Source organism: Macaca nemestrina, chromosome X (assembly GCF_043159975.1).
Source record: "Macaca nemestrina isolate mMacNem1 chromosome X, mMacNem.hap1, whole genome shotgun sequence".
Lineage (NCBI taxonomy): Eukaryota > Metazoa > Chordata > Mammalia > Primates > Cercopithecidae > Macaca > Macaca nemestrina.
The window spans coordinates 35,834,555-35,852,336 of NC_092145.1; the positions used below are offsets into that span (position 1 = coordinate 35,834,555).

At 44.7% G+C, this 17,782-nt stretch overlaps 1 protein-coding gene across 3 annotated transcripts in view; it reads left to right on the forward strand.

The window, feature by feature from the left end:
- The window catches only part of LOC105468399 (UPF3B regulator of nonsense mediated mRNA decay), a 38,346-nt gene extending 20,887 nt beyond the window's left edge, over positions 1 to 17,459 (forward strand). For all 3 annotated transcript variants that reach the window (XM_071089017.1, XM_071089018.1, XM_071089019.1), the window contains 3 exons: positions 528 to 635; positions 9,633 to 9,734; positions 17,238 to 17,459. In XM_071089017.1, the coding sequence (XP_070945118.1) occupies positions 528 to 635; positions 9,633 to 9,734; positions 17,238 to 17,444 (417 nt within the window). In that variant the 3' untranslated portion in view covers positions 17,445 to 17,459. The remainder of the gene's footprint in view (positions 1 to 527; positions 636 to 9,632; positions 9,735 to 17,237) is intronic.
- Positions 17,460 to 17,782: the final 323 nt, after the last annotated feature.

The window sequence follows — 17,782 nt, forward strand, 5'->3', positions numbered from 1 at the left end:
TCCCTCTCAAAAAAAGGAATGAAATGGGCCAGGTGTGATGGCTCATACAGGTAATCCTAGCATTTAGGAGGCCAAGGCAAGAGGATCACTTAACTTCAGGAATTTGAGACCAGGCTGGGCAACATAGGGAGACCCCATCTCTACTAAAAAATTTTAAAACTTAGCCCAGTGTGGGAGAGTGTGCCTGCAATCCCAGCTATTAGGGAGCTGAGGTGGGAGGATCACCAGTATCTGGAATGTCGAGGCTGCAGTGAGCCGCAATTGTGCTACTTGCACTTCAACCTGGGTGACACAGTGAGACCCTGTAAAAGAAATCTACCTAGGCTTATAAAATAGTAATTACAAAATGGTTGCTTTTCGTTGGAGATGGAAAGAAGAAGTAGAGAAGTTGTCATTTACCATGCCCTCATATTTATGGTCTTAAATAACTGGGCTTTAGGATATATTAATATATAACTTATAATTCAGAAAATCCCATGTAAAAGCTTAGTAGCATTGTTGTAACAGTAACATATTTCATTGTACTTCAGGATCGTCCAGGGATGCAGTCTTACCATCCAGGAGCTCAAAGCCACTATCAACACTATTTTCCTGATGACAGCACCAACTATAGATACTCACCAGTAGAAGAAAAGCAGGAAAGTAGTATTAGCCATAGAAAAGAAGGAGGAGGCCAGGTGCGATGGCTCACACCTGTAATCCCAGCACTTTGGGAGGCGGAGGCGGGCAGATCGCTTGAGGTCAGGACTTTGAGACCAGCCTGGCCAACATGGTGAAACCCAGTCTCTACTAAAAGTACAAAAATCTGTCAGGTGTTGGGGCAGGTGCCTGTAGTCCCAGCTACTGGGGAGGCTGCGGCAGAATTGCTTGAACCCAGGAGGTGGAGGTTGCAGTGAGCCAAGATTGCGCCATTGCACTCCAGCCTAAGCAACAAAGTAAGACTCCATCTCAAACAAACAAACCAAAAAAAAAAGGAGGAGGAGAGGTGTGTGATAAGTCCTGATGACATAGGTGTCCTGACTGTCTAGGCAGCCAAAGGACACATGGTAAGCCATCCAAAAATGCCTTCAGGGCAAAAGAATAGAGAGAAAAGGGGTCACTGTGCTGGTGGGGTACACTGCAGAGGAGTAAATTTTATGTCAAAGCAGGAATCTGGTCAGAGGTTCCGAATTGGGAGTACAATTTCATTGTTTTTACAATTTCTACAAATTATTGTCAGAAAAAGCTGATGGTGAGGACATGCATTGCAGTTTGCAGGAGGGAAATGTCAAATGAGGACTTTATCACATATGACATGAGAGAAAAGTAAAAGCTATTTCTAAAATCAAAAGCTGTTGTTCATCCTGAATTGAATTTTCTTTTTTTTTTTTTTTTTTTGAGACGGAGTCTCGCTCTGTCACCCAGGCTGGAGTGCAGTGGCCGGATCTCAGCTCACTGCAAGCTCCGCCTCCCGGGTTCACGCCATTCTCCTGCCTCAGCCTCCCGAGTAGCTGGGACTACAGGCGCCCTCCACCTCGCCCGGCTAAGTTTTTGTATTTTTAGTAGAGACGGGGTTTCACTGTGTTAGCCAGGATGGTCTCGATCTCCTGACCTCGTGATCCGCCCGTCTCGGCCTCCCAAAGTGCTGGGATTACAGGCTTGAGCCACCTCACCCGGCCTTGAATTTTCTTAATTTGGGTGGTATAGAGTCTCTTTGAAGTCTTGTTCCAATCTCCTTCTGTTGCATTGTTGATGGTAACTGTTGACTTTGTGTAGTGTAGAAGCAAGAAGCATGTCCTCATAGTACAAGTGCAGGGAAGGATAGAACAAACTTTCGTTGATGCAAACATTTATTTATTATTTATTTATTTATTTATTTATTTATTTATTTATTTATTTTTGAGACAGAGTACTGAATTCACCTCTTGGAAGTATTGAAAGGAGATGAACAATATTAGTTTCTGCCTTCACTAGCTTACCCTGGTTTTTTTCCACCAGGGAAAAATCAATTCATGGTTCACTACTGTATTAGGCCATTCTTGCATTGCTATAAAGAAATGTCTAAGACTTGTTAGTTTATAAGAAAAGAGATTTAATTGGTTCACAGTTCTGCAGGCTGTACAAGCATGGCATCTGACATCTCTCAGCTTCTAGGAGGCCTCAGGGAGCTTTTACTCATGGCGGAAGGTGAAGCAGGAGCAGGCATCTCACGTCACAGAGTGAGCAAGAGAGTGAGTGCGGGAGGAGATGCCACACTTTACAACAACCAGCTCTGTAAGAACTCACTATGGAGAGGACAGCACCAAGCCATGAGGGATCTGCCCCATAACCCAAACACCCCACCAGGCCCCACCTGCAACACTGGGGATTATATTTCCATGAGATTTAGGTGGGAACAAATATTCAAACCACATCAACTATTCTGGTCCCATAAGAACAAAATGTTTAGACAACATCCTTGAGCTTTTGCCTGATTTTCATTCATTCTGCCAGCCCTTCCTAACATGGCATCAGTTTGCCTTTACTTTCTAAATCACCACTTTATGTTTCCTCAGCTTTTAGAAACAAGTAGCCCAAGAGGCATGTAGAAGAGCCCCCAATAATGATTGAAAGTGAATGACTCAACTGGGAGAGAGGATTAAGGGAAGGGAAAATTTCAAGGAGATTGGCTGACAGTGTCCCATGCCACAGAGAGGTTAAGGAAGACGAGAAATGGAAGTGTTCATTGGATTTGGCAGTCGTGATTTCATTAGTGAACTAATGAAACTGATGACCTAAAAGAGACAGAAACCATGTTTACAGTGAGGGGTGAATGGCAGGTGGGAAATGGATGTATAGATTTGAAATTCATCCATTTTTATTTAGGTGATCATTGAAGTCTTGGCTATGGATTCTGTCACTTTAGGGGGAGAGAGAAAAGAACAGAAGCAGACCTAGGCCCCAGTCTTGAATAATGCTAACGTTACATAGAGGTAAGAAAATATATCTACAAAGACAGAGAAGGACTAGCCAGAGAATAGGAAAAAAAACCAGAAGACTCTGGGTTACTTTGGATTAAGTTTCAAGGAAGAGGACTGGCCAGCAGGGTTGGATGCTGCTGAATGGTCAAATACGATGCCTGACAAAGGCCATGGCATTCAGTGACTTGCAAATCATTGATGACCTACAATTATGGGACAGGGAAGCCAGACTGGATTGAGAAAGGAAACAATATATACAACTTTTTAGAGAAGTACAAGGGAACTTCAAAAGTCTGTGGACCCTTAGTTCTACTCTGAGGCCTCCTTCACATTCTTCTGAACATATCAAAGTATAATTATAAGAAAGAATTGCCAGGCAGGGCGGCTGACGCCTGTAATCCCAGCACTTTGGGAGGCCAAGGCGGGCAGATCACAAGGTCAGGAGTTCAAGGCCAGCCTGGCCAATATGGTGAAACCCTGTCTCTACTAAAAATACAAAAATTAGCCAAGCGTGGTGGCGCACGCCTGTAGTCCCAGCTACTTGGGAGCTGAGGCAGAAAAATCACTTGAACCGGGGAGGCGGATGTTGCAGTAAACTGAGATTACGCCACTGCACTCCAGCCTGGGAGACAGAGCGAGACTCCATCTCAGAAAAAAAAGAATTGGCTAGGCATGGTGGCTCACGCCTGTAATCCCAGCACTTTGGGAGGCAGAGGCAGATGTATCACCTGAAGTCAGGAGTTCAAGACCAGAATGGCCAACATGGTGAAACCCTGTCTCTACTAAAAATACAAAAATTAGCTAGGTGTGGTGGTGGGCACCTGTAATTCCAGCTACTCGGGAGGCTGAGGCAGGAAAATTGCTTAAACCCAGGAGGCAGAGGTTGCAGTGAGCCGAGATTGCACCACTGAACTCCAGCCCAGGTGACAAGAGCAAAACTCCGTCTCAAAAAAAGGAGGAAAGAATCATGATATGCAGTAAGTTCCTATGAGGATTTTTTTTTTTAAAGTAAGGACTCCCTCTGTTACCCAAGCTGGAGTGCAATGGCACAATCGCGGCTCACTGCAGCCTTGACATTCAGGGCTCAGATGATTCTCCCACCTCAGCCTCTTGAGTAGCTGAGATTACAGGCATGTGACACCACACTCAGCTACTTTTTGTATTTTTTGTAGAGAGAGGGTTTTCCCATGTTGCCCAGGCTGGTCTGAAACTCCTGGGATCAAGCAATCTGCCCACCTTAGCCTCCCAAAGTGCTGGGATTACAGGCATGAGCCACTGTGCCTGGCTTCATATGGATTTTCAAAAGAACAGAGGCCAGGTGCGATGGCTCATGCCTGTAATCATAGTCCTTTGGGAGGCCAAGGCAGGTGGATCACCTGAGGTCAGGAGTTCGAGACCAGCCTGGCCAACATGGTGAAACCTGGTCTCTACTAAAAACTACAAAAAAAAATTTAGTGAGGCATGGTGGCGTGTGCCTTTCCTTCCAACTCCAACTATTTGGAAGGCTGAATCAGGAGAATCGCTTGAACCTGGGAGGCAGAAGTTGCAGTGAGCCAATATTGAGCCACTGCACTCTAGCCTGGGCAACAGAGCAAGACTCTGTCTCGAAAAAAGAAGAAGACAAAATGTGAAAAAAGAAAGAAAAGGTTGGGCACGGTGTCACGCCTGTAATCCCAGAACTTTGGGAGGCTGAGGCAGGCGGATCATCTGAGGTCAGGAGTTCCAGACCAACCTGGCCAACATGGTGAAACCTCGTCTCTACTAAAATACAAAAAAAAAAAAAAAAGTAGCCGAGCATGATGGTGGGTGCCTGTAATCCCAGCTACTTGGGAGGCTGAGATGGGAGAATCGCTTGAACACAGGAGGTGAAGTTTGCAGTGAACTGAGATCGCACTGCTGCACTCCAGCCTGGGTGATACTGTGAGACTCCGTCTCAAAAAAAAAAAAAAAAAGAAAAGAAAAACCCAAGAGTGTGTGGAAAATAGAACTAAAAGGCCGAGAGCGGTGGTTTGTGCCTATAATCCCAGCACTTTGGGAGGCCGAGGCATACAGATCACGAGGTCGAAAGATCGAGACTATCCTGGCCAACGTGGTGAAACCCCGTCTCTATTAAAAATACAGAAATTAGCTGGGCGTGGTGGCACACCTGTAGTCCCAGCTACTCAGGAGGCTGAGGCAGGAGAGTCGCTTGAACCCAGCCACTGCACTCCAGCCTGGGTGACAGAGTGAGAGTCCGTCTCGAAAATATATATATGTGTGTGTGTGTGTGTGTGTGTGTGTGTGTGTGTATGTATATATGTGTATATATATGTGTGTGTGTGTGTATATATATATATATATATATATATATTTCTCATCATAAGCTCCACCAAGGTCAAGACACTTTGTAAGCAATGATACTAGCCATTTATCTATTTATTTATTTTTGTCTCTTGCTTGCAGCACCTAGATACTAGCCATTTCATCCATCCCCAAGGAATTGGAGATCGTGGTAATTTAACCACATCAATGCAATCTTTTTTTGCATTATTTACTGAAGAGAAATGGGTGCCCTTTACAGATTTTTTAAGATTAGGAAACAAAAAGAAGTCAGAGGGTACTAAATCCTGACTGTAAGGTGGATGCCTAATGGGTTTCCATGGAAACTCTCAAAATTGCTCTTGTTTGGTGAGAGGCACAAGCAGGAGCATTGCCGTGGTAGAAAAGGACTCTCTGGTGAAACTTTCCTGGGCATTTTTCTGCTAAAGAGTTAGCTAACTTTCTCAAGACACTCTCGTAATAAGCAGATATTATTATTATCTGGCCCTCCAGAAAGTCAACAAGCAAAATTTCTTAAGCAGTTCAAAAAGCTATTGCCATGACCTTTGCTCTTGGCCAGTCCATTTCACTTTGACTGGATCACTTTAACCTTTTTGGAGTCATTGTCTTGATTGTGCTTTGTTTTCAGAGTCATACTGGGAAAGCCACGTATCACTTCTCATTACACTTTCCCAATAGATGGCTTCATGATCTATTGGTTGGAGCAAAAGTCATTGCTGTTTTTGACATTCCTTTCGATGGCAAATATAATAATTAATTTTGCAGCAACCTGATAGATCCCACTTGTTTACAATTTCCATTGAAATCTCTGTTCTTTCCAGCTGATCTGGTTTCAGCACCCATCAAGTGGAAAGTTTGCTCAGCTTTTACTTTTTCAGTCAGAATTGTGTAAGCTGAACCCATTGAGATGTCTGTGGTGTTGGCTGTTGTTTCTGCTGCTTTTTTTTTTTTTTTTTTTTTTTTTTTTGAGACAAGGTCGCGCCCTGTTGCCCAGGCTGGAGTGCAGTGGGTAAATCTCTACTCACTGCGACCTCTGCCTCCCGGGTTCAAGCTATTCTCCTGCCTCAGCATCCCCTAGTACCTGGGATTACAGGGACGCACCACCACGCCTGGCTAGTTTTTGTATTTTCAGTAGAGACGGGGTTTCGCCATGTTGGCGAGGCTGGTCTCGAACTCCTGACCTCAGTTGTTCCACCCTCCTCGGCCTCCCAAAGTGCTGGGATTACAGGCGTGAGCCACCGCACCTGGCCGTGTTTCTGCTGTTAATCATTGGTCCTTTTCTTTTTTTGAGACAGTCTCACTCTGTTATCCAAGCTGGAGTGCAGTGGCACGATTTCGGCTCACTGCAAGCTCCGCCTCCCGGACACAAACAGATTCTCCTGCCTCAGCCTCCCGAGTAGCTGGGACTATAGGTGCGCACCACCATGCGTGGCTAATTTTTGTATTTTTTCAGTAGAAAAGGGATTTCACCAGCTTGGCCGGGCTGGTCTCAAACTCTGGACCTCAAGGGATCCACTTGCCTTGACCTCCCAAAGTGCGGTTATTACAGGCATGAGCTACCACACCTGGCTGATTCTTTTCAGTTAGGGCACAAAGAGGATTAATTTTTTTCCTTGCAAATTGATGTCCTGCTGCTGCAGCCTTCATCTTTAATGTCATCTTTTCCCTTGTTACAATTATCCATTTGTAAACTGCTGATTTTTTAAGGTGCATTGTCCCCATAAACTTTTGGTAAAGCATCAGTGATTTTACCATTCTTCCACCCAAGCTTCACCCTAAATTTGATGTTTGTTCTTGCTTCAATTTTAGCAGAATTCATGTTGCTCTGATAGGGGCTCTTTTCAAACTGATGACTTCTCCTTTTTTAGTGCCTCAAACTAGATCCTGTCAAGATGTTTTATAATGAGTTAGTACCAGTTTATTTTGGTGCAAAAAGATCTTGAAATCCATGCATAGTTTTTCATAATACACAATTTCCATGGACTTTTAAAGACTTCTGATATGGCTGTTGATACAGTTTGGCTCTGTATACCCACCCAAATCTCATCTTGAATTGTAATCTTCATGTGTCTAGGGAGGAATCTGGATTATGGGGATAGTCTCCTACATGCTGATCTCATGATAGTAAGTCTCACAAGATCTGATGGTTTCATATGAGGCAGTTTTTCCTATGCTCGCACTTCACCTCTAGTCTGCTGCCATGTAAGACATGCCCGCTTCCCCTTTTGCCTTGATTATATGTTTCCTGAGGATCCCCCAGCCATGTGGAACTGTGAGTCAGTTAAACCTCTTTTCTTTATAAATTACCCACGCTCAGGTATCTCTTTCTACCAGTGTGAAAACGGACTAATACAGCTGTGAAAGAAATGGCGATACGGCCGGGCGCAGTGACTCACACCTGTAATCCTAGCACTTTGGGAAGCCAAGGCTGGTGGGTCACCTGAGGTCAGGAGTTTGAGACCAGAACGGCCAACATGGTGAAACTCCATCTCCACCAAAAATAGAAAAATTAGCTGGGCGTGGTGGTGCACACCTGTAGTCCCAGCTACTCAAGGGGCTGACGCAGGACAACCGCTGGAACCTAGGAGGCGGAGGTTGCAGTGAGCGGAGATCACGCTATTGCACTTCAGCCTGGGTGACAGAGCAAGACTTTTTCAAAAAAAAAGAAAAAATAAATAAATGGAGATACATAGGTTAATGGTGCTAATGAAGCTTTATTTTAAATATGAGAAAGTATGTTTAGAAGCCAAAAGGAAAGCTCTAGAAGGATGAACACACAAGAGAAAGAGACAACGAATACTGTAGGCTTCTTGCAAAGGCAGGTGTAAATGGAAGCCAAGGTAGAGGTTAGAGTTGGCCCTAGGAGAAGCAACGCTCCTGAACCACTAGGCATGAGTTGACATCCCTTGCCTCTTTGTCTAGCCTGTTGCCAGCCATCTCAAGGCAGTTTTCATATCAGCACCTCCCTCTTTTGTTCTACTTGCCTTGCCTGTCCAACTCTGGATAAACCATCCATCCCCACCCCACCCTCTTAAATTTCTTCCATTTGCTCATTCATTTAGTAAACATGTACCAATCACTGACTGTGTGCCAGGCCCTGGGGTCAAGGATTCAAATAAGTCCTTGTCTGTGTTGAACTCATGGTTCAGTATTGGCAAGAGACAAATAGCCATAATCAGATCATGATGCACAATGTCAGAAGGGCTGTAGTAGCACAGGGTGGTGTGGGAGCCTCCTGTCCCTAAGCTGCAAGTGTTGCTGGAGAAAATCCCTCAGCCAGATCAACTGGTGAAACCACAGGAGGGCCCTCCCTCCTGCTAAGCAATTTTTTAAATCCATCTTTAATTGGTATCCTTTCCCCCAATACCACATTTCTTCTTCTAGTTTGCCCCCTTCCTCTCCTTTCTTGTGTTGTAGGCAGCGAGGGTGAGGACCAGTTCATCATAAAGTGTAATTTCATGTCCTTAATAACTATAGGCCCGGCACCGTTACTCATGCTTGTAATCCTAGCACTTTGGGAAGCCAAGACGAGAGGATCACTTTGAGGCCAGGAATTCAAGACAAGCCTGGGGCCAGTGTTGGTGGCTCATGCCTATAATCCCAGCACTTTGGGAGGTCAATGCGAGCAGATCACTTGAGGTCAGGAATGTGAGATCAGCCTGAAAAACATGGTAAAACCCTGTCTCAACTAAAAATACAAAAATTAGCCAGGTATGGTGGTGCATGCCTGTAGTCCCAGCTACTTGGGAGGCTGAGGCTGGAGAATCACTTGAACTGGGGAGGCAGAAGTTGCAGCAAGCTGAGATCACACCACTGTACTCCAGTCTGGTCGACAAAGCAAGACTCTATCTCAGACAAGAAAAAATAAAAAGGAAAAAAAAAAGAAAAGAAGTGGGCCAAGCGTGATGGCTCCTGCAGGTAACCCAGCATTTGGGAGGCCAAGGTAGAAGGATCACTTAACTTCAGGAGTTCAAAAACAGCCTGGGCAACATAGGGCAACCCCGTCTCAGCTAAAATTTAAAAACTTAACCCAATGTGGCAGCACAGGCCTGCAATCCCAGCTACTAGGGAGCTGAGGTGGTAGGATTCCTTGAGTCTGGAATGTCGAGGCTGGATCATGCCACTTGCACTGCAGCCTGGCTGACACAGTGAGACCCTATCTCCAAAGAAACCATATAAAATAATAATTATGAAATGGTTGCTTTTCTTTGGAGATGGAGAGAAGTGGTGGGCAAGTTGTCATTTACCATGCCCTCATATATTTGGTCTTAAATGACTGGGCTTTAGTATATATTAATATATAAGGTATAACCTGAAAATCTCATGTAAAAGCTTAGTAGCATTGTTGTAACAGTAACATATTTCATTGTACTTCAGGATTGTCCATGGATGCAGCGTTACCATCAAGGAGCTCGAGGCCGAGGTCGACTCTGGCACCCTGTTGACAAGTCTAGAGATTCAGCAGTAGAAAGAAACCAGGAAAGTGGTATTAATCTTAGAAAAGAAGGAGGAGAAGAGTGATAAGTCCAGATGGCCTTAGGTGTCCTGACTGTCTAGGAAGCCAAAGAGCATGTTAGGCAATCCAGAGGGCAAAGGAATAGAGATAAAGGGGGTTGCTGTGCTGGTGGGGTACACTGCAGAGAAGTTTTGTGTCAAAGCGGGAATCTGATCAGAGGTTCAGAATTGGAAGTACTATTTCATTGTTTTTGCAATTTTACAATTTAATATTTATTTATTTATTTATTTATGTTGAGGCAGTTTCGCTCTTGTTGCCCAGGCTGGAGTGCAATGGCATGATCTCAGCTCACCACAATCTCTGCCTCCTGGGTTCAAGCGATTCTCCTGCCTCAGCCTTCTGAGTAGCTGGGATTACAGGCATGCACCACCACGCCCGGCTAATTTTATATTTTTTAGTAAAGATGAGGTTTCTCCATGTTGGTCAGGCTGGTCTCGGACTCCCAACCTCAGATGATCCGCCCGCCTCAGCCTCCCAAAGTGCTGGGATTACAGGCATGAGCCACTGATCCCGGCCGGTCTACAATTTAAAGTGTCAGAAAAAGCTGATGGCGAGGACACGCATTGCAATTTGCAAGGGGAAATGTCAAGTGAGGACTTCATCACATATGACCGAGAGAAAAGTAAGAGCTGGTTCTAAAATCAAAAGCTCTTGTTCATCCTGAATTGAATTTTCTAAATTTGGGTGGAGTAGAGTCGCTTTGAAGCCTTGTTCCAATCTTGTTATATTGCATTGTTGATGATAACTGTTGACTTTGTTTAGTGTAGAAGCAACAAACATGTCATTGTAGTACAAGTACGGTGAAGGATAGAACAAATTTTTGTTAATGCAAGCATTCATTTATTCATTCATTTATATATTGAGATGGAGTTTCACTCTTGTCACCCAGGCTGGAGTGCAGTGGCGCAATCTCGGCTCACTGCAACCTCTGCCTCCCGGGTTCAAGCAATTCTCCTGTCTCAGTCTCCCAAGTAACTGGGATCACAGGCACCTGCCACCATACCCAGATAATTTTTGTATTTTTAGTAGAGTTGGGGTTTCACCATGTTGGCCAGGCTGGTCTCAAACTCCTGACCTTAGGTGATCCGCCTGCCTAGGCCTCCCAAAATGCTGAGATTACAGGCGTGAGCCACCACGCCCGCCTGATACAAACATTTAAATAGTCATGGTACTTCTGTGTCCAATGTCCTAAAGTTTCTGGATTAGTTTTAGTTTTTTGTTTACTTACATGAGTTTAGGATAAAAATATTGTGAAATATCTCATTTTATCTTCAGGATTTTTTCTGTTAAGAGGTAAAATGTAGTCCTTGTTTGACTGTTGACAATCCAGTTTGTTTTATCTCAGGGCTCATGATCTGAATGCCTACCCTCTCCAGGAAGGAAACTGCACCCATGTCTGTTGCTGTTAAATAGCAACTTTTAGTCTCAGCTTGTTTTGTTTTGATGTCAATAAATAGTAATAGCATTCGGCCATGCGCAGTGGCTCACGCCTGTTATCCCAACACTTTGGGAGGCCAAGGCGGGCAGGTCACAAGGTCAGGAGTTCAAAACCAACCTGGCCAATATGGTGAAACCCCATCTCTACTAAAAATATTTAAAAAAAAAAAAAAAAAAAAAACCACCAGGCATGTTGGTGCGTGCCTGTAGTCCCAGCTACTCGGGAGGCTTAGGCAGGAGAATTGCTTGAACCCAGGAGGCAGAGGTTGCAGTGAGCCGAAATTATGCCACTGCACTCCATCCTGGGCAACAGAGGAAGATGCCACCTCAAAAAAAAAAAATAGTAACAGCATTCAAGTATGAGGCTAAGTGTAACGAATACTAAATAGCTGTGAGTTTTGAGAAATGTTTGTTACTGAATTAACCTCTTTGGAGTTTGGATAGCAGATAAATGATATTAGTTTCTGCCTTCACTAGCATGCCTTTGTTTTGTCTACCAGGGAATGACCAGTTCATGGTTCACTCCTATATTAGGTCGTTCTTGCATTGCTATTATGAAATACCCGAGACTGGGTAATATATAAGAAAAGAGGTTTAATTGGTTCACAGTTCTGCAGGCTATACAAGCAAGACATCTGACATTCTGACATTGTTCATCTTTTGAGAGACCTCAAGGAGCTTTTACTCATGGCAGAAGGTGAAGCAGGAGCAGGCATCCCACATCACAGAGTGAGCAAGGGAGTGAGTGCGGGGAGGAGATGCCACACTTTACAACAACCAGCTCTGTAAGAACTCACTATGGAGAGGACAGCACCAAGCCATGAGGGATCTGCCCCATAACCCAAACACCCCACCAGGCCCCACCTGCAACACTGGGGATTATATTTCCATGAGATTTGGGTGGGGACAAATATCCAAACCACATCAACTATTCTGGTCCCATAAGAACAAAATGTTTAGACAACATCCTTGAGCTTTTGCCTGATTTTCATGCATCCTGCCAGCCCTTCCTGAGCCGCCGTGTCCAGCCTTATATGGATTTTTAAAAGAACAGAGGCCAGGCACGGTGGCTTCCACCTGTAATCCCAACACTTTGGGAGGCCGAGGCAGATGGATCACCTGAGGTCAGGAGTGTGAGACCAGCCTGGCCAATATGGCAAAACCCCATCTCAACCAAAAAATACAAAAAAAAATTTAGCCAGGCGTGGTGGCACGCACCTGTAGTCCAAATTTCTCAGGAGGCTCAGGCAGCAGAATGGCATGAACCCAGGAGGCAGAGGTTGCAGTGAGCAGAGATCACACCATTGCACTCCTGCCTAGGCGACAGAGCAAGACTCAGCACCCCCCAACGCCCCCACCCCCGGCAAAAAAAAAAAAAAGTCCGATCGTGATGGCACACAACTGTAGTCACAGCACTTTGGGAGGCCAAGGTGGGCACTTCACTTGAGGTCAGGGGTTTGAGACCAGCCTCTCCAACATGGCAAAACCCCGTCTCTACTAAAAATGCAAAAATTAGTCGGGCACAGTGGCAAGGGCTGTAATCTGAGCTACTCGGGAGGCTGAGGCAGAAGAATTACTTGAACCCGGCAGGCGGAGGTTGAGTGAGCCAAGATTATGCCACTGCACTCCTGCCTGGGCGACAGAGCCAGACTCCATCTCAAAAAAAAAAAAAAAAAAAGAAAAAAGAAAAGTTCCTGGAAAATAGAAATCAAAGAAACAAATATAAACTTCTCATTGTAACATGTAACATCCACCAAGGTCAAGACACTTTGGTAAGCAATGATACTTTCTATCTATTTATTTATTTATTTATTTTTGTCTCTTGCTCACAATAATTACATTCTAACCATTTCATCCATCCCCTAAGAAGTGGAGGTCCTGGGAATTTAACCACATCAATGAAATATTTTTTACATTTATTAGCTGAAGAGAAATGGGTGCCCTTTACAGACTTTTTAAGATTAGGAAACAAAAAGGAGTCAGAAGGAGCTAAATCCCGACTGTAAGGTGGATGCCTAATGGTTTCCCATTGAAACTCTCAAAATTGCCCTTGTTTGATGAGAGGCATGAGCAGAAGCACTGCCGTGGTAGAAAAGGGCTCTCTGGTGAAGCTTTCCTGGGCATTTTGCTGCTAAAGCTTTGGCTTTCTCAAAACACTCTCATAATAAGCAGACATTATTTTTCTTCGGCCCTCCAGAAAGTCAACAAGGAAAGTTCCTCAAGCAGCTCCAAAAACTATTGCCATGACCTTTGCTCTTGGCCAGTCCAGTTTTGCTTTGACTGGACCACTTCCACCTCTTCGGAGCCATTATTTTGATTGTGCTTTGTCTTCAGAGTCATACTGAGAAAGCCATGTTTAACCTCCTATTACACTTTCCAAATAGATGCTTCATGATCTATTGGTTGGTGCAAACATAATTGCAGCTTTTGACATTCCATACCATAAACTGCAATTAATATGCAGCAACCTAATATATCTCACTTGTTTAAAATTTCCATTGAAATCTCTGTTCTTGTCTGCAGCTGATCTGGTTTCGGCACCCATCAAGTAGAAAGTTTGCTCAACTTTTAATTGTGTAAGCTGAACCTATTGAAATGTGTATGGTGTTGTTGGCTGTTGTTTCTGCTGTTAATTGTTGGTCCTTTTCTTTTGTTTGTTTTTTTTTTTGAGACAGAGTCTCGCTCTGTCACCCAGGCTGGAGTGCAGTGGCACAATCTCGGCTCACTGCAAGCTCCGCCTCCTGGGTTCACGCCATTCTCCTGCCTCAGCCTCCCGAGTGGCTGGGACTACAGGCGCCCGCCACCACACCCGGCTAATTTTTTGTATTTTTAGTAGAGATGGGGTTTCACCGTGCTAGCAAGGATGGTCTCGATCTCCTGACCTCGTGATCCACCCATCTCAGCCTCCCAAAGTGCTGGGATTACAGGTGTGAGCCACCGCGCCCGGCCTTTTTTTTTTTTTTTTTTTTTTTTTTTTTTGAGACAGAACCTGACTCTGTCACCCAAGCTGGAGGCCAGTGGCACGATCTTGGCTCACTGCAACCCCTACCTCCAGGTCCAATGATTCTTCTGCCTCAGCTTCCCAAGTAGCTGGGATTATAGGCACCCTCCACTGCGCCCAACTAATTTCTATATTTTTCTTAGATATGGAGTTTCACCATGTTGGCCAGGCTGGTCTCAAACTCCTGACCACAAGTGATCTGCCCACCTTGGCCTCCCAGAGTGCTGGGATTACAGGGGTGCCATGCGTCTGGCTGAAGCTTTCCAGTTAGAGCACAAACAGGATTAATTTTTTTCCTTGCAGATTGATGTGGATGACCTGCTGCTGCAGGCTTCATATTCAACATCATCTTGTCGCTTCTTACAAGTTATCCATTTGTAAACTGCTGATCTCTTTAGGGGCACTGTCCTCATAAACTTTGGGTAAAGCATCAGTGATTTTACCGTTCTTCCACCCAAGCTTCATCTTAAATTTTGTGTTTGTTCTTCCTTCAATTTTAGCAGAATCTATTTTGCTCTGATAGGGGCTCTTTTCAAACTGATGACTTCTCCTTTTTAATGCCACAAGGTAGATCCTGTCGAGATATTTTTTAACGAGTTAGTAGCAGTTTATTTTGGTGCCAAAAGATTTTGCAATCCATGCATAGTTTCTTGATAATACACATTTTCCGTGGACTTTTTGAAGACTTCTCATATGGCTGTTGATAAGATTGGGCTCTGCGCCCACACCCAAATCTCATCTTAAATTGTAATTCTCATGTGTCAAGGGAGGAGCTTGGTGGGAGGTGATTGGATTCAGGGTCGGCGGGCAGTTTCCCACATGCTTATTTCGTGATAGTGAGTAAGTCTCACAAGGTCTGATGGTTTTAAACAAGGCAGTTTTTCCTATGCTCGCACTTCACCTCTAGTCTGCTGCCATATAAGACGTGCCCACTTCCCCTTCTACCATGATTGTAAATTTCCTGAGGCTCCCCCAGCCATGGGAAACAGTGAGTTAATTAAACCTTTTCTCTTTATATATTACCCATTTTCAGGCATTTGTTTCTACCAGTGGGGAAAACAACTAATACAGCTATGAAAGAAATGGAGATACATAGGTTAATGGTTTTACTGAAGCATCATTTTAAGTATGAGAAAGTAAGTTTAGAAGCCAAAAGGAAAGCTCTAGAAGGATGAAGAGCCAAGAGAAAGAGGCAGTGAATACTGTAGACTTCCTCCAAAGGCAGATGAAAATGGTAGCCAAGGTAGAGGTTAGAGGAGAAACAGTGCTCCTGAACCATGAGGTGTGAGCTGACATTGCCTGTTTGTCTAGCCTGTTGCTAGCCATCTCAAGGCCATTTTCATGTCAGCAACTCCCTCTTTTGTTCTACTTGCCTTGCCTGTCCAGCTCTGGGTAAACCACCCATCCCCACCCCACCCTCTTAAATTTCTTCCACCCTCTGATTCATTTAGCAAACATGTACCAATCACTGACTATGTGCCAGGCCCTGGAGGTCAAGGATTCAAATAAATCTTGTGCATATGGAACTCATGTTTCAGTGTTGGCAAGAGACAAATAGCAATAATCAGATCATGATGCACAATGTCAGAAGGGTTGTAGTAGTACAGGGTGGTGTGGGAGCCTCCTGCCCCTAAGCTGCAAGTGATCCTGGAGAAAACCCTTCAAGGAGATCAACTGGTGAAACCACAGGAGGGCCCTCCCTCCTGCTAAGCAATTTTTAAAATCCATCTTGAATTAATATCCTTTCCTCAGCGCCACTTTTCTTCTTCTAATTTGCTGCCTTGTTCTCCTTTCTTGTGTTGCAGGCAAGAGGGGTGAGGACCACTTCCTCATAAAGCATAATTTCATGTCCTTAATAGCTATAGACTAGGCACAGTGGCTCATGCCTATAATCCCAGCACTTTGGGAGGCCGAGGCGGGTGGATCACTTGAGGTTAGCAGTTGGAGACGAACCTGGCCTAAATGGTGAAACCCTGTCTCTACTAAAAATATAAAAATTAGCCCAGCATGGTGGCATGCACCTGTAGTCCTAGCTGCTTGGGAGACTAAGGCAGGAGAATTGCTTGAACCCAGGAGGCAGGGGTTGCAATGAGCCAAGATGGCACCACTGCACTCTAGCCTGGGCAGCAAGAGTGAAACTTACCTCAAAAAAAAAAAAATAAATAAAAGAAAAGAAAAGAAAAGAAAGAAATAGGCCAGGCTGGGCGCGGTGGCTCAAGCCTGTAATCCCAGCACTTTGGGAGGCCAAGACGGGTGGATCACGAGGTCAGGAGATCGAGACCATCCTGGCGAACACTGAAACCCCGTCTCTACTAAAAAAAAATACAAAAAACTAGCCGGGCGAGGTGGCGGGCGCCTGTAGTCCCAGCTACTCGGGAGGCTGAGGCAGGAGAATGGCGTAAACCTGGGAGGCGGAGCTTGCAGTGAGCTGAGATCCGGCCACTGCACTCCAGCCCGGGCTACAGAGCGAGACTCCGTCTCAAAAAAAAAAAAAAAAGAAAGAAAGAAATAGGCCAGGGATGAGGGCTCATGCAGGTAATCCTAACTTTTGGGAGGCCAAGGCAGATCATTTAACTTCAGGAGTTCGAGACCAGCCTGGATAACATAGGGAGACCCCATTTCTATTAAAAAATTTAAAACTTAGCCCAGTGTGGTACAACGTGCCTGCAATCCCAACTACTAGGGAGCTGAGGTGGGAGGATCGCTTGAGTCTAGAATGTCAAGACTGCAGTGAGCCCCGATCTTGCCACTGGCACTTCAGCCTGGGTGACACAATGAGACCAAGTCGCCAAAAAAAAAAAAAAAAAAAAAAGTGATACCAGCCTTATAAAATAATAATGAGGAAATGATTACTTTTCTTTGGAGATGGAGAGAGGAAGTGGGCAAGTTGTCATTTACCGTGCCCTCACATTTTTGGTCTTAAATGATTGGGCTTTAGTATATATTAATATATAAAGTAAAACCCGAAAATCCCATGTAAAAGCTTAGTAGCATTGTTGTAACAGTATCATATTTCATTGTACTTCAGGATCATCCACGGATGCAGCGTTACCATCCAGGAGCTCGAAGCCAAGGTCGACTCTGGCACCCTGATGACAAGTCTGGAGATTCAGCAGTAGAAAGAAAGCAGGAAAGTGGTATTAGCCATAGAAAAGAAGAGGAGAGGCCGGGCGTGGTGGCTCACGCCTGTAATCCCAGCATTTTGGGAGGCCAAGATGGGTGGATCACCTGAGGTCAGGACTTTGAGACCAGTCTGGTCAACATGGTGAAACCCCATCTCTACTAAAAATACAAAAATTAGCTGGGCTTAGTTGCAGGCACCTGTAGTCCCAGCTACTCGGGAGGCTGAGGCAGGAGAATTGATTAAACTCGGGAGGTGGAAGTTGCAGTGAGCCATGATCATGCAACTGCACTCCAGCCTGGATGACACTAGGGTGGCTCTATCTCCCCCGCCCCAAAAAAAAGAATGAAAGAAAAGAAGAGGAGAGGAGTACGCAACAGAAGAGTAAGTTTTGTCTCAAAGCAGGAATCCGATCAGAGGTTCAGAATTGGAAGTACAATTTTATTGTT